Source organism: Lodderomyces elongisporus, chromosome 7 (genome assembly GCF_030384665.1).
Source record: "Lodderomyces elongisporus chromosome 7, complete sequence".
Taxonomy (NCBI): Eukaryota; Fungi; Ascomycota; class Pichiomycetes; order Serinales; family Debaryomycetaceae; genus Lodderomyces; species Lodderomyces elongisporus.
In genome coordinates, this window is record NC_083679.1 from 291,162 (window position 1) to 305,065 (window position 13,904).

Sequence of the window (13,904 nt, forward strand, 5' to 3'; positions counted from 1 at the left end):
AGAATGTAATTCTCCATTTTGTATTCTCAGGCAAACCAGAAACAAAACAAAAAAAAGCACAACCTGAAATTTAACTAGGTTGCAACTCTCCTTCCCTCTGTTTTGTAACATAATAAACTTCTTTGTGGGCCCTTTCGTTTTGAATACAAAGATTACGTTTAGGACCCTGTGCAGCTAAGTAAAGAAGATGTTAGTATTTTGTGCGTCTGTGGTTTTTTTCTTTTTTCATGTACAATTTTGTTTTGTGTAATAATATCTCTCTTTAGTGCTTTTATACTTTTTAGCTTCCCTTCCCTTTGCATCCCTATTCCCGTGCTTAGTCCTCTTTTGTGTCTTCTGTTTATTTTTTATTTTTTATTTTCTTTATTACTTTATTTAATATTTTCGCAGTCGTATTTTGCTGAGATAACTTTGAGAACAGTGTTTTGACCCTTGTGTGTTGTGTAGCAATTTCACCACAGCTTTGCATTCTTTCTTCACCTACTCCAGCTGTGAATTTTCAGCACAACTTCAATACAAGATTAAAATAAATAAAAGTAATTAAAAATAAATAAAAATAAAAATTAAGGTTTGGGGCAACCGCCTCTCTACATGGAATTTATTCTCAAAGTTACACCGGTGTCTTCATTTCTGCACACTTAATGGTTGATACTGTTATTGAAACAAAACAGCAATAAGAAAACAAAGTATGGAAGTAAAAAGAAATAAAACTTATAGAGCATCTATGCTAAACACCAGTATTTTCCTTCTCCCCCTCCTCTTCCCCCCCCCCACTCTCATCTCACTGCACCCGCACCCAACATCTTTATGGATACCTCAATGTTAATCGTACTTTGGTAATTTTTTTTTTTCAGGTAGGAGGTATAAATGGTCTCCCAATATCCCATAAAATGTATATTTCCTTGTGGTTTTAAAAATCCCTTGATATTCTTATTCACTCTTCCACTCTCTCTACACAAACTTCAATAAAAACCACAGCCGATGATATTTAAACGGCTTTTTTATCTAATCTGGCTATTCCTAGTTCAGGGCTTACTTGCTGTGACTATTACACAGGACACAGTCACAAGTGGAACCATCAATCTTTCTGTTGGAAGTATAACCGTTAGTTCTGGCGCATACTGGTCAATCATAAACAATGCTGTTTCAGCATTCGTAGGTGACTTGACCGTACAAAGCAATGCCGGGTTCTATATCTCAACCACAAACCCATTGATTGGTTTGCAAGTCACCTTGCTAGGTGTCTTGAACTCAATTCAAAACAACGGTGTTATTTCATTCAACTCCCTCAAGACATTGATTGCACCAAACTACAACTTGGTTGGTCTTTCCTTTCTCAACAATGGTCAGATGTACCTTGCAGCCGATGGAACTAACCCACCGGTCATGGCCTTAACAGCCGCATCATGGACAAACAATGGATTACTTGTATTCTACCAAAACCAACGTTCAGAGTCTTTAATCAATTTGGGAACTACCTTAGGCTCAATCACAAATGCCGGCTCCATCTGTCTCTACAGCAGTGTTTACCAACAATTGACTAGCATCACAGGCTCAGGATGGTATGTTTTTTTAATTTTTTTTATTCTATCTTTTCTTATTATCTTATATGGCACTCTTTTGTTTGCACGTTTCGTCTTAGTTCGAATGTGTGCTCAAATTTTGAGACACTTTTAACATCACTGGAACAGATTTTCAAAACTTAATTTTAAACTACCGAGTGCGAAAGCAAATTCAAATGTGGAAAATGCACAAAACATATCACGTGATACTTTTGCTCGTCAGTTTAGTGCGTGTGTGTGTGTGTGTGTGAAAGAGATTTTTTCTCTGCTTACGTATTCTTTGCATTCAAAATCAAGAATAAAATTATGTCCTGATAGAAACGCGACTTTGCTGCCTCCATTTCGAAACCAAGAAAGTCGATTATGTTTTTACTTTACTAACGAGATATACAGTATTCAAGCAAATGGAGACTCGACCATCTACCTCTCCAATGCGTTGCTATCTGTTGCAACTACTCAAACTTTATACTTAAGAGACTCCCAGAGTTCAATAGTGGTTCAAGCATTGAGTGCACCCGCTACATATACAATTGCAGGATTCGGTAATGGTAACAAAATTGGGTTGACTATTCCGCTTTCTTTGACCAACAAAATTTTGGGCACCACTCCATACTCCTATAACGCAAACACCGGTATATTGACATTAACTGGTGGACTTACAGGACTCTTATCACAAAAATTTCTAATTGGAAAAGGATACGATGCCACTTCCTTTGAAGTTGTTACAGATGCCGGAGCCGGCTTACCATCAACCTTATTAGGGTCATTACGATACAATAAAGCGGTCCCGGCAAATGCAATTCCATCTGTTTGTCTGTGTCAGGTTCCACCAGCAGCTCCAGGAACGGACCTGACCTCAAGCACTCAACCACCATCATCGTCAACGCAACCACCATCATCTTCTACTAAACCACCATCATCATCAACCCAACCACCATCATCATCTACGCAACCACCATCATCATCTACGCAACCACCATCATCATCAACCCAACCACCATCATCATCAACCCAACCACCATCATCATCAACCCAACCACCATCATCATCAACCCAACCTCCACCATCATCATCAACCCAACCACCATCATCATCTACCCAACCACCATCATCGTCAACGCAACCTCCATCATCATCATCAACCCAACCACCATCATCATCTACCCAACCACCATCATCATCTACCCAACCACCATCATCATCTACCCAACCACCATCATCATCTACCCAACCACCATCATCATCAACCCAACCACCATCATCATCTACCGATTCTTCAGCATTAACTACTGAGTACACTACTACCTGGACCACTACCAATGCAGATGGTTCAGTTGAGACCGACTCTGGTATCGTCTCTGTTTCCGGTACTTCATCCACCACAGTGACTACGTTTGCTCCTGAATCTTCTACGGACACCGACAGTGAATCATCTACCGATTCTTCAGCATTCACTACTGAGTACACTACCACCTGGACCACTACCAATGCAGATGGTTCAGTTGAGACTGACTCTGGTGTTGTATCAGTTTCTGGTACTTCATCCACCACAGTGACTACGTTTGCTCCTGAATCTTCTACGGACACCGACAGTGAATCATCTACCGATTCTTCAGCATTCACTACTGAGTACACTACCACCTGGACCACCACCAATGCCGACGGTTCAGTTGAGACCGACTCTGGTATCGTCTCTGTTTCCGGTACTTCATCCACCACAGTGACTACGTTTGCTCCTGAGTCGCAGACTGATACTGATAGTGAATCATCTACCGATTCTTCAGCATTCACTACTGAGTACACTACTACCTGGACCACTACCAATGCAGATGGTTCAGTTGAGACCGACTCTGGTGTTGTCTCTGTTTCCGGTACTTCATCCACCACAGTGACTACGTTTGCTCCTGAATCTTCTACGGACACCGACAGTGAATCATCTACCGATTCTTCAGCATTCACTACTGAGTACACTACCACCTGGACCACCACCAATGCCGACGGTTCAGTTGAGACCGACTCTGGTATCGTCTCTGTTTCTGGTACTTCATCCACCACAGTGACTACGTTTGCTCCTGAATCTTCTACGGACACTGATAGTGAATCATCTACCGATTCTTCAGCATTCACTACTGAGTACACTACCACCTGGACCACTACCAATGCAGATGGTTCAGTTGAGACCGACTCTGGTATCGTCTCTGTTTCCGGTACTTCATCCACCACAGTGACTACGTTTGCTCCTGAGTCGCAGACTGATACTGATAGTGAATCATCTACCGATTCTTCAGCATTCACTACTGAGTACACTACTACCTGGACCACTACCAATGCAGATGGTTCAGTTGAGACCGACTCTGGTGTTGTCTCTGTTTCCGGTACTTCATCCACCACAGTGACTACGTTTGCTCCTGAATCTTCTACGGACACCGACAGTGAATCATCTACCGATTCTTCAGCATTCACTACTGAGTATACTACCACCTGGACCACTACCAATGCAGATGGTTCAGTTGAGACTGACTCTGGTATTGTATCTGTTTCCGGTACTTCATCCACCACAGTGACTACGTTTGCTCCTGAGTCGCAGACTGATACTGATAGTGAATCATCTACCGATTCTTCAGCATTCACTACTGAGTACACTACCACCTGGACCACTACCAATGCAGATGGTTCAGTTGAGACTGACTCTGGTATTGTATTTGTTTCCGGTACTTCATCCACCACAGTGACTACGTTTGCTCCTGAGTCGCAGACTGATACCGATAGTGAATCATCTACCGATTCTTCAGCATTCACTACTGAGTACACTACCACCTGGACCACTACCAATGCAGATGGTTCAGTTGAGACCGACTCTGGTGTTGTCTCTGTTTCCGGTACTTCATCCACCACAGTGACTACGTTTGCTCCTGAATCTTCTACGGACACTGATAGTGAATCATCTACCGATTCTTCAGCATTCACTACTGAGTACACTACCACCTGGACCACTACCAATGCAGATGGTTCAGTTGAGACTGACTCTGGTATTGTATCTGTTTCCGGGACTTCATCCACCACAGTGACTACGTTTGCTCCTGAGTCGCAGACTGATACCGATAGTGAATCATCTACCGATTCTTCAGCATTCACTACTGAGTACACTACCACCTGGACCACTACCAATGCAGATGGTTCAGTTGAGACCGACTCTGGTATCGTCTCTGTTTCCGGTACTTCATCCACCACAGTGACTACGTTTGCTCCTGAGTCGCAGACTGATACTGATAGTGAATCATCTACCGATTCTTCAGCATTCACTACTGAGTACACTACCACCTGGACCACTACCAATGCAGATGGTTCAGTTGAGACCGACTCTGGTGTTGTCTCTGTTTCCGGTACTTCATCCACCACAGTGACTACGTTTGCTCCTGAGTCGCAGACTGATACCGATAGTGAATCATCTACCGATTCTCCAGCATTCACTACTGAGTACACTACCACCTGGATCACTACCAATGCAGATGGTTCAGTTGAGACCGACTCTGGTGTTGTCTCTGTTTCCGGTACTTCATCCACCACAGTGACTACGTTTGCTCCTGAATCTTCTACGGACACCGACAGTGAATCATCTACCGATTCTTCAGCATTCACTACTGAGTATACTACCACCTGGACCACTACCAATGCAGATGGTTCAGTTGAGACCGACTCTGGTATCGTCTCTGTTTCCGGTACTTCATCCACCACAGTGACTACGTTTGCTCCTGAGTCGCAGACTGATACTGATAGTGAATCATCTACCGATTCTTCAGCATTCACTACTGAGTACACTACTACCTGGACCACTACCAATGCAGATGGTTCAGTTGAGACCGACTCTGGTATCGTCTCTGTTTCCGGTACTTCATCCACCACAGTGACTACGTTTGCTCCTGAATCTTCTACGGACACCGACAGTGAATCATCTACCGATTCTTCAGCATTCACTACTGAGTACACTACCACCTGGACCACTACCAATGCCGACGGTTCAGTTGAGACCGACTCTGGTATCGTCTCTGTTTCCGGTACTTCATCCACCACAGTGACTACATTTGCTCCTGAATCTTCTACGGACACTGATAGTGAATCATCTACCGATTCTTCAGCATTCACTACTGAGTACACTACTACCTGGACCACTACCAATGCAGATGGTTCAGTTGAGACTGACTCTGGTGTTGTATCTGTTTCCGGTACTTCATCCACCACAGTGACTACGTTTGCTCCTGAATCTTCTACGGACACCGACAGTGAATCATCTACCGATTCTTCAGCATTCACTACTGAGTACACTACCACCTGGACCACTACCAATGCCGACGGTTCAGTTGAGACCGACTCTGGTATCGTCTCTGTTTCCGGTACTTCATCCACCACAGCGACTACATTTGCTCCTGAATCTTCTACGGACACTGATAGTGAATCATCTACCGATTCTTCAGCATTCACTACTGAGTACACTACTACCTGGACCACTACCAATGCAGATGGTTCAGTTGAGACCGACTCTGGTGTTGTCTCTGTTTCCGGTACTTCATCCACCACAGTGACTACGTTTGCTCCTGAATCTTCTACGGACACCGACAGTGAATCATCTACCGATTCTTCAGCATTCACTACTGAGTACACTACCACCTGGACCACCACCAATGCCGACGGTTCAGTTGAGACCGACTCTGGTATCGTCTCTGTTTCCGGTACTTCATCCACCACAGTGACTACGTTTGCTCCTGAATCTTCTACGGACACCGACAGTGAATCATCTACCTATTCTCCAGCATTCACTACTGAGTACACTACTACCTGGACCACTACCAATGCAGATGGTTCAGTTGAGACTGTCTCTGGTATCGTCTCTGTTTCCGGTACTTCATCCACCACAGTGACTACATTCCCACACCTGCAAGATGCGGAAACATCCGAGTACACTACTACCTGGACCACCACTAATGCAGATGGCTCGGTTGAGACTGACTCTGGTGTTGTATCAATATCTGGTACCTCGTCAACTACCATCACTACATTCCCACACCTGCAAGATGCAGAAGCATCCGAGTACACTACTACCTGGACCACCACCAATGCAGATGGCTCAGTTGAGACTGACTCTGGTATTGTGTCTGTTTCTGGTACCTCGTCAACTACCATCACTACATTCCCACACCTGCAAGATGCAGAAGCTTCCGAGTACACTACTACCTGGACCACCACCAATGCAGATGGCTCAGTTGAGACTAACTCTGGTATTGTATCAGTATCTGGTACCTCGTCAACTACCATCACTACATTCCCACACCTGCAAGATGCTGGCGCTTCCGAATACACTACTACCTGGACCACCACCAATGCAGATGGCTCAGTTGAGACTGACTCTGGTGTTGTATCAGTTTCTGGTACTTCGTCAACTACCATTACTACATTCCCACACCTGCAAGATGTTGGCGCTTCCGAATACACTACTACCTGGACCACCACCAATGCAGATGGCTCAGTTGAGACTAACTCTGGTATTGTATCAGTATCTGGTACCTCGTCAACTACCATCACTACATTCCCACACCTGCAAGATGCTGGCGCTTCCGAATACACTACTACCTGGACCACCACCAATGCAGATGGCTCAGTTGAGACTGACTCTGGTGTTGTATCAGTATCTGGTACTTCGTCAACTACCATTACTACATTCCCACACCTGCAAGATGCTGGCGCTTCCGAATACAATACTACCTGGACCACCACCAATGCAGATGGCTCAGTTGAGACTGACTCTGGTGTTGTATCAGTATCTGGTACTTCGTCAACTACCATCACTACATTCCCACACCTGCAAGATGCTGGCGCTTCCGAATACAATACTACCTGGACCACCACCAATGCAGATGGCTCAGTTGAGACTGACTCTGGTGTTGTATCAGTTTCTGGTACTTCGTCAACTACCATCACTACATTCCCACACCTGCAAGATCCAGAAGCATCCGAGTACACTACTACTTGGACCACCACTAATGCAGATGGCTCCGTCGAGACTGACTCTGGTATTGTATCAGTATCTGGTACCTCGTCAACTACCATCACTACATTCCCAGCATCTGCAACTGGCCCTATTGTTTGTAAACGTGATGACCCTGATTGTAACTCTGGAGAGGGAATCTACACTACCACCTGGACCACCACTAATGCAGATGGCTCGGTCGAGACTGACTCTGGTATTGTCTCTGTTTCCGGTACATCATCCACCACATTGACTACATTCCCACACCTGCAAGATGCTGGCGCTTCCGAGTACACCACCACTTGGACCACCACTAATGCAGATGGCTCGGTTGAGACTGACTCTGGTATTGTCTCTGTTTCCGGTACATCATCCACCACATTGACTACATTCCCACACCTGCAAGATGCTGGCGCTTCCGAGTACACCACCACTTGGACTACTACTAATGCAGACGGCTCCGTCGAGACTGACTCTGGTATTGTCTCTGTTTCCGGTACTTCATCCACCACATTGACTACATTCCCACACCTGCAAGATGCTGGCGCTTCCGAGTACACCACCACTTGGACTACTACTAATGCAGATGGGTCAGTCGAGACTGACTCTGGTATTGTCTCTGTTTCCGGTACATCATCCACCACATTGACTACATTCCCACACCTGCAAGATGCTGGCGCTTCCGAGTACACCACCACTTGGACTACTACTAATGCAGACGGCTCCGTCGAGACTGACTCTGGTATTGTCTCTGTTTCCGGTACTTCATCCACCACATTGACTACATTCCCACACCTGCAAGATGCTGGCGCTTCCGAATACACTACTACTTGGACCACCACTAATGCAGATGGCTCGGTTGTGACTGACTCTGGTGTAGTATCAGTTTCTGGTACTTCATCCACCACATTGACTACATTCCCACACCTGCAAGATGCTGATGCTTCGGAGTACACTACCACTTGGACCACCACTAATGCCGATGGTTCAGTTGCCACTGCATCCGGTGTGGTCACTTTATCTGGCTCCTCCACTGTATTGTTGCCAACTGTTTCTTTGGCAGTTCCATCTTCAAGTAGTATTATATCAACTACAACTTTTGATAATGCCCTTCCAACGTCCAAGACTGAGAATGCTGGAACTGAGTCTGTTCCATCTGTTGCAATGAATGGAAGCAACGGAGATAGTGAAGTTAGCAACGCGGCAGGTTCTTCTACAAGTTCTGTCATTGCATTTGAATCCGTTAACCCAGAAGCTTCTAATTCGCCAAGTAGCACAAGTGCTGGTTCTGGCTTAGGTTCCAGTTCTGTGACTGTTGGTGCTACAACTTTGGAAACTCACGGAATCTCCACCTCTGCTTTTGTTGCAGCTACGTCATCGAATTCATCTCCTATCTCCACTTCAACTGCATCGGTTCAACTATCTGAAAACTCGGCGGCTAGTTTTACTCCTAGCAAATGGATGGCTATTCTCTTAGCCTGCATTGGGGTATTCACGTTTATTTGAGAAGATAGTTCAAGACTATAGCATACAATTGTGCTATTTAAGCAAGCACTACCAGTTGCTTTCTTTTTACTGTTTCAATTCTTTCTACTTTTTTTTATTCTTTGCTTTTCGGTGACATTCCTTCAATTGATTTGTCTTGACTATTTAATGCATGTATTGTTTTTTTTTTTGCAATTTCTGCAGGCTTGTTTGCTCCCCGCGGAACGATTTCGGTTTCGTTTTTTACTTGAACGAATTAATTTTGATTTTCGGTTATTTATTGTTGTTGTTTTCTTTTTGAAGAGAGATTATATATTATCTTGACATTGTTTATTTAAAAAATAGTTAGATATTAATTTTCTATTTTTTCTAGATACCTTTTTTTTTATTAATTCAAGAGATTAGATTATAATGGCCAGCAATGTAGAAACAGTTGATTATAAAGAGTTCCTATTTTATTCGGGTTACAGATTGAAACACATATGCGCCAATCTATACATTGAATGGTCAATTTCCAATTAAAATAAAAATCGGAGTCGTGGATGGCTAGATCAGGGTTCTTGCAGTGTTTTGCTCAACTGTTCTTTTTTCTAGAATCCTTTAAAAAAAAAATTTTAGGGTTCAATTTTGTACTAATCTATAGGCATCAGAAGGTTTTAGCTACATGAGTGGAGCAAAGTATTTGCTGAGGTCTATCGGTAATTCATGTTAGAGAAAAAGTATAAATAGCTAAATTTTGCATATAGCTCGCTGTAAAGAATATAAACAAATATTATTTTCTCTTTTAATTGTTTATCAATATATATTTTTTTCTGTTTTTTGGGCCCAGTAGAGAAGAGGATGATAGAAAGGGTCGGGTGGTTTAATTTGAGATATTTCTTTAAGAGTGAAGAAGTTATATGAGGAATATTAAATTGAGGGGAGAAAATCAATGGGATGTGGAAAACGAGAGCAAATGTCGCGGTAAGATCGATTCGATCTGGGCCCAAAAAGCAAAGTTTTGATTCGTAGTATAATATTTTTATTACAAAGCACTGTAGGAGTATATTTAATTACGATACTTCTCCGGTCCTCACCCTGGATTTATTTGCATATGGGCAGTTACATCTACTGTCCCCTTTATTTCTAATTGTTGGCTTTTTGGTTCTTGGTTCTAGTTTTGTTGATATGTTAATTTGTTGATATGTCAATTTGTTGATTTGTTGACATATTTCAAACAGCCCCAGCGATGTCTTGTTGCGTGTGTGCATGGGGTTCGTGCAGTGGTGAAAAAAAAAGCAACGTTTAGGTGCAAAGTGGGAAAGAGTAGGAGCGAGAACAATATTAGCGTGTGCGTGTGCGGGTGCGGGTGTGGGTGCAAATAGCAGGAACAGTAGAAGCATAGCTAAACCTTTTACTTTCCTTCCAGTTCTCAGCTATTGTGTTCTACTATGGAGTGTCAACCATATACATGTATTAATATGTTATATATATATATATATATATTTCTTTGCTGCAAAATCATGCTAAATACTACAACTTACGCAGGCACATTAATATGTGAAAAAAATTAGAAAACAACCTTTTCTTATAGTTGTATTTTTCAAATTGGGGACTTTTTATCGATGTGTCTTTCAAGTATTTTTTTTTTTTGTTTTCCCAAGGTTTTAGTACGTGTTAACTAAGTCATGTTTTATTGGGTTTCCGGAATCATAAATAATTAAAGATGGGATGGGAGTCAGAAGGAAAAAATTAACTGGTATATGTGGCAACATTTGGATTGAATGGATAATAATAAATTGTAAAGAGTTTGAGTAGAGTTATTAAGACACTTGTGAGACCCATCAAATGCTGCTGCTTTTGAAATTGAATTTTTTTTTTTAAATTTTATTTTCGCCGTAAAAACAAACCAAAAAAAAAAAAAAAAAAAAAAAAAAGTAACGAAAAGCGAAGATGAAGAAGAGGAATAAAAAGAAGAAAAGACGGAGCATTCATGTAGGCACACATGTAGACATATTTTCTTTTTAAACTGCTTATGGAATGGTGAATCAATAAATTAAAAGACTAGTAAAAACTTAAAAAACACAACATAACATCCTCTATAACGAAGTAAAGTATGACAGAAAGAACGAAATAAAAAAAAAAATAAAAAAGAGAAAAGAAAAGACATTTGTCGATGCACAAGTTCATGGTCTAATTACAGTTTGAATTATTTTTTTTAAAAAAAAAAATTGTGGGTGATTTTGCCTCAAGCTAGTTTCTTTTTTTGTGAGACACTAGTTCGTAATTGTCGTTTTCTTAGTGAACTTATATTTTGTTGTTGTTGTTGTTGTTGTTCTTCTTCTTCTTCTTTTTCACAATCCAGATTTTATTGGTTGATTTCAGTTCATTTTGTTCAACATAAACACAAACCTTTTAATCTCCGTCCGAGGCAGCTCAAGGCTTAAAGCAAAATAAAAAAATAAATTCTTTTTTTGTGAAATTTTAATTTGTTTTTTTTTTTCTTTTCTTTACTTCTTATTTTGCCTGTCGTAAAATTTGGCTAATATTACTACTACTACTACTGCTACTGCTACTGGTACTAGAACTATTACCACCACCACCACCATGAACTAGCAGATGAAATTCCAACATCACTGAGTTGTATAGCTCTAGACCAGAGCGGGGAAAACGTGATAAATTTTTTTAACTTATTGGATGGAATAGGATGAGAGGTTGAACGGCTAAAATGTTGCAGTGCTGTAATAAGGAGATAAAAGGTAATAGAGATCAAGCAGAAGGCGTGTATTTTATGTCTAACCTTGGTAAAATCTCAAGTCAAAGCCTCCTTTCCTTTGCCACTCCTTCGTCTTCGTCCCCCCCTCCCCCCTCCCTTCTCCCACTTCTTATTTTTTTCCCTCCCCATACGGAAATATTACATTAAGTAGTGTTTCTTACTATTTACTTTCCATGACCTTCTTTTTTTTTTTTTTTTTTGAATGGTGCAAATGAAATTTGGACAAGAAGAAAAGAGAAGAGAGAAGAGAGAGAGAGAAAGGGGGTGTTAAAGTGAGAAATAGTCAAGGATCTTCTTGTCTTTTCTTTTTCTTTCATGTTGCATTGTAAAAATATATATGCCTTGTCATTCATAGTTGTTTTGAAGAGTAGAAAAAGTGCAAAGCCCTGCCCCCCCCCAAAAAAAATTGATAAGTAACAATACCCAAATGTTGTTGTTGTTGTTTGTTTTTGTTGTTGTTGTTTGTTGTTTGTTGTTTGTTGTTGTTGCAATGCTTATCTATTCGCGATGCTCAACAGTGGTGGTATCATAAGCAATGTACCAAAAGAGTGAGTTTTCTCTTTTCGTAAATGCACAAAACTATTGTACCTGTAGATGCTTTTGTTTACAAGATCCTCCCAAAATATCTTTGTAAAAAATAAATATTGTGTTTCCTTTTTTTTCCTTTTTCTTTTTTTTTTTTTTAATAAAATTTCAAAACCAAAAATAAAAAGGATTACGGAAGGCAATGGGCATCAAACCATACTTTTCCTTTATACCCTCTGCCCTTTCACCTCCCCTCCCCTTCAAGCACAAAATACTAAAATACTAAAAAAACCAAAAAAGAAGAAAAAGAAACACAAAAAAAAAAAAGAATAAGGAAAAAGGAAAACGAACAATGGTTCAAGAACAAGAGTGTGGGTTTTGGGAAAAATTTCAGTTTTGCAGAGAAAATAAGGGATTCAACAAAGCCAATTTTTTCAGTATTCTACTATTGTTGTTATCAATTTTCTTTTTTTCTTTAACTTCTTTCTTTAATCAATCGAAGCAATTTATCGCGATAAATTGCGCGTTTAAACTCATCGTGAACTAGTAAATGTAGAGAAAAGAAAAACAAACAAACAAACAAACAAACAAACAAACAAACAAACAAATGGGTCGTTGTTGATAAGATGCAAGAGGAATCAAATAAACATTAAAGCAACAATAAATAAAGGAAAATTAGTAATAAGTTTTAAAACAATGTTCAACAAAACACCTTGTTTAAAACTCAACCAGAGCAAACTAAACCTAACCTAACCAGACCAAATAATTAACTAAAGAAAGAAGGAAAGAAAAAGAGGGGGAAAAAAAAGAAAATGTCATCTTAATGCTTGAGGTGAGCAGAGATGCATCGTAATCAGAATCTAAAAGAGCAAAGCAAATAACAAAAAAAGAAAAAAAAAAAAAAAGGAAAGATCGGCAGTAATTGCGATGGAACAAGAAGTGTGTCTGACACCAAAGAAGGTTGATAGTTGCGACGAAGCAGAAGCAGAAGCAGAAGTTGAAGAAGAAGTAGAAGAAGCACAAGCACAAGCAGAAGATCAAGATGAAGTTGAAGTTTGGAAAACAAAACAAAACATAAACAAAAATTAAAGGTATTGGGGGGGGGGGGGGGCAGCGTGTTTTTTTTTTTCTTTTTGTAGCTTTATCAAGTCTTTCAAGTGTTTTATACTGCCTTATACTGCCTTATAGTGCTATATAGTACTATAATAAGTACTATAAAAGTGCTACATGGGGCTTTACGAAGCTTTTTTATTCTGTTCTGTTCCGGGATTACGGGCACGATACCGGTGGTACTGTACAGTTACAAGAGTTACACAAACCAAAAATAAAAAGAAATAAATAATAAAATAAAAAAGAAATAATGAAGAGTTAGAGAGTTAAAGAAAAACAGGGTTTTTTAGTCAATGCGTACTGCAGCTGTAAAAGGTTGTTTTTTGGGGTGGGTGGGGGCAAAAGCAAAAACAAAAACGAGGCTTAAATTGTTTTTTGGTTTCTTTGAGTAAAACCAAATACTAATAATAATAAAAAAATAAGAGAAGATTGAACGTTACTCATT

At 40.7% G+C, this 13,904-nt stretch overlaps 1 protein-coding gene across 1 annotated transcript; it reads left to right on the forward strand. All coding sequences in view use genetic code 12, as the record gives it.

The window, feature by feature from the left end:
- Positions 1 to 688: 688 nt before the first annotated feature.
- PVL30_005072 (uncharacterized protein) lies at positions 689 to 9,090 on the forward strand (the record flags this gene model as incomplete). Its single annotated transcript, XM_061119643.1, has 3 exons — positions 689 to 694; positions 1,030 to 1,562; positions 1,920 to 9,090. The coding sequence occupies 3 exons, from the start codon at positions 689 to 691 to the stop codon at positions 9,088 to 9,090; spliced, it is 7,710 nt and encodes a 2,569-aa protein (XP_060975626.1).
- Between the last annotated feature and the right edge of the window lie 4,814 nt (positions 9,091 to 13,904).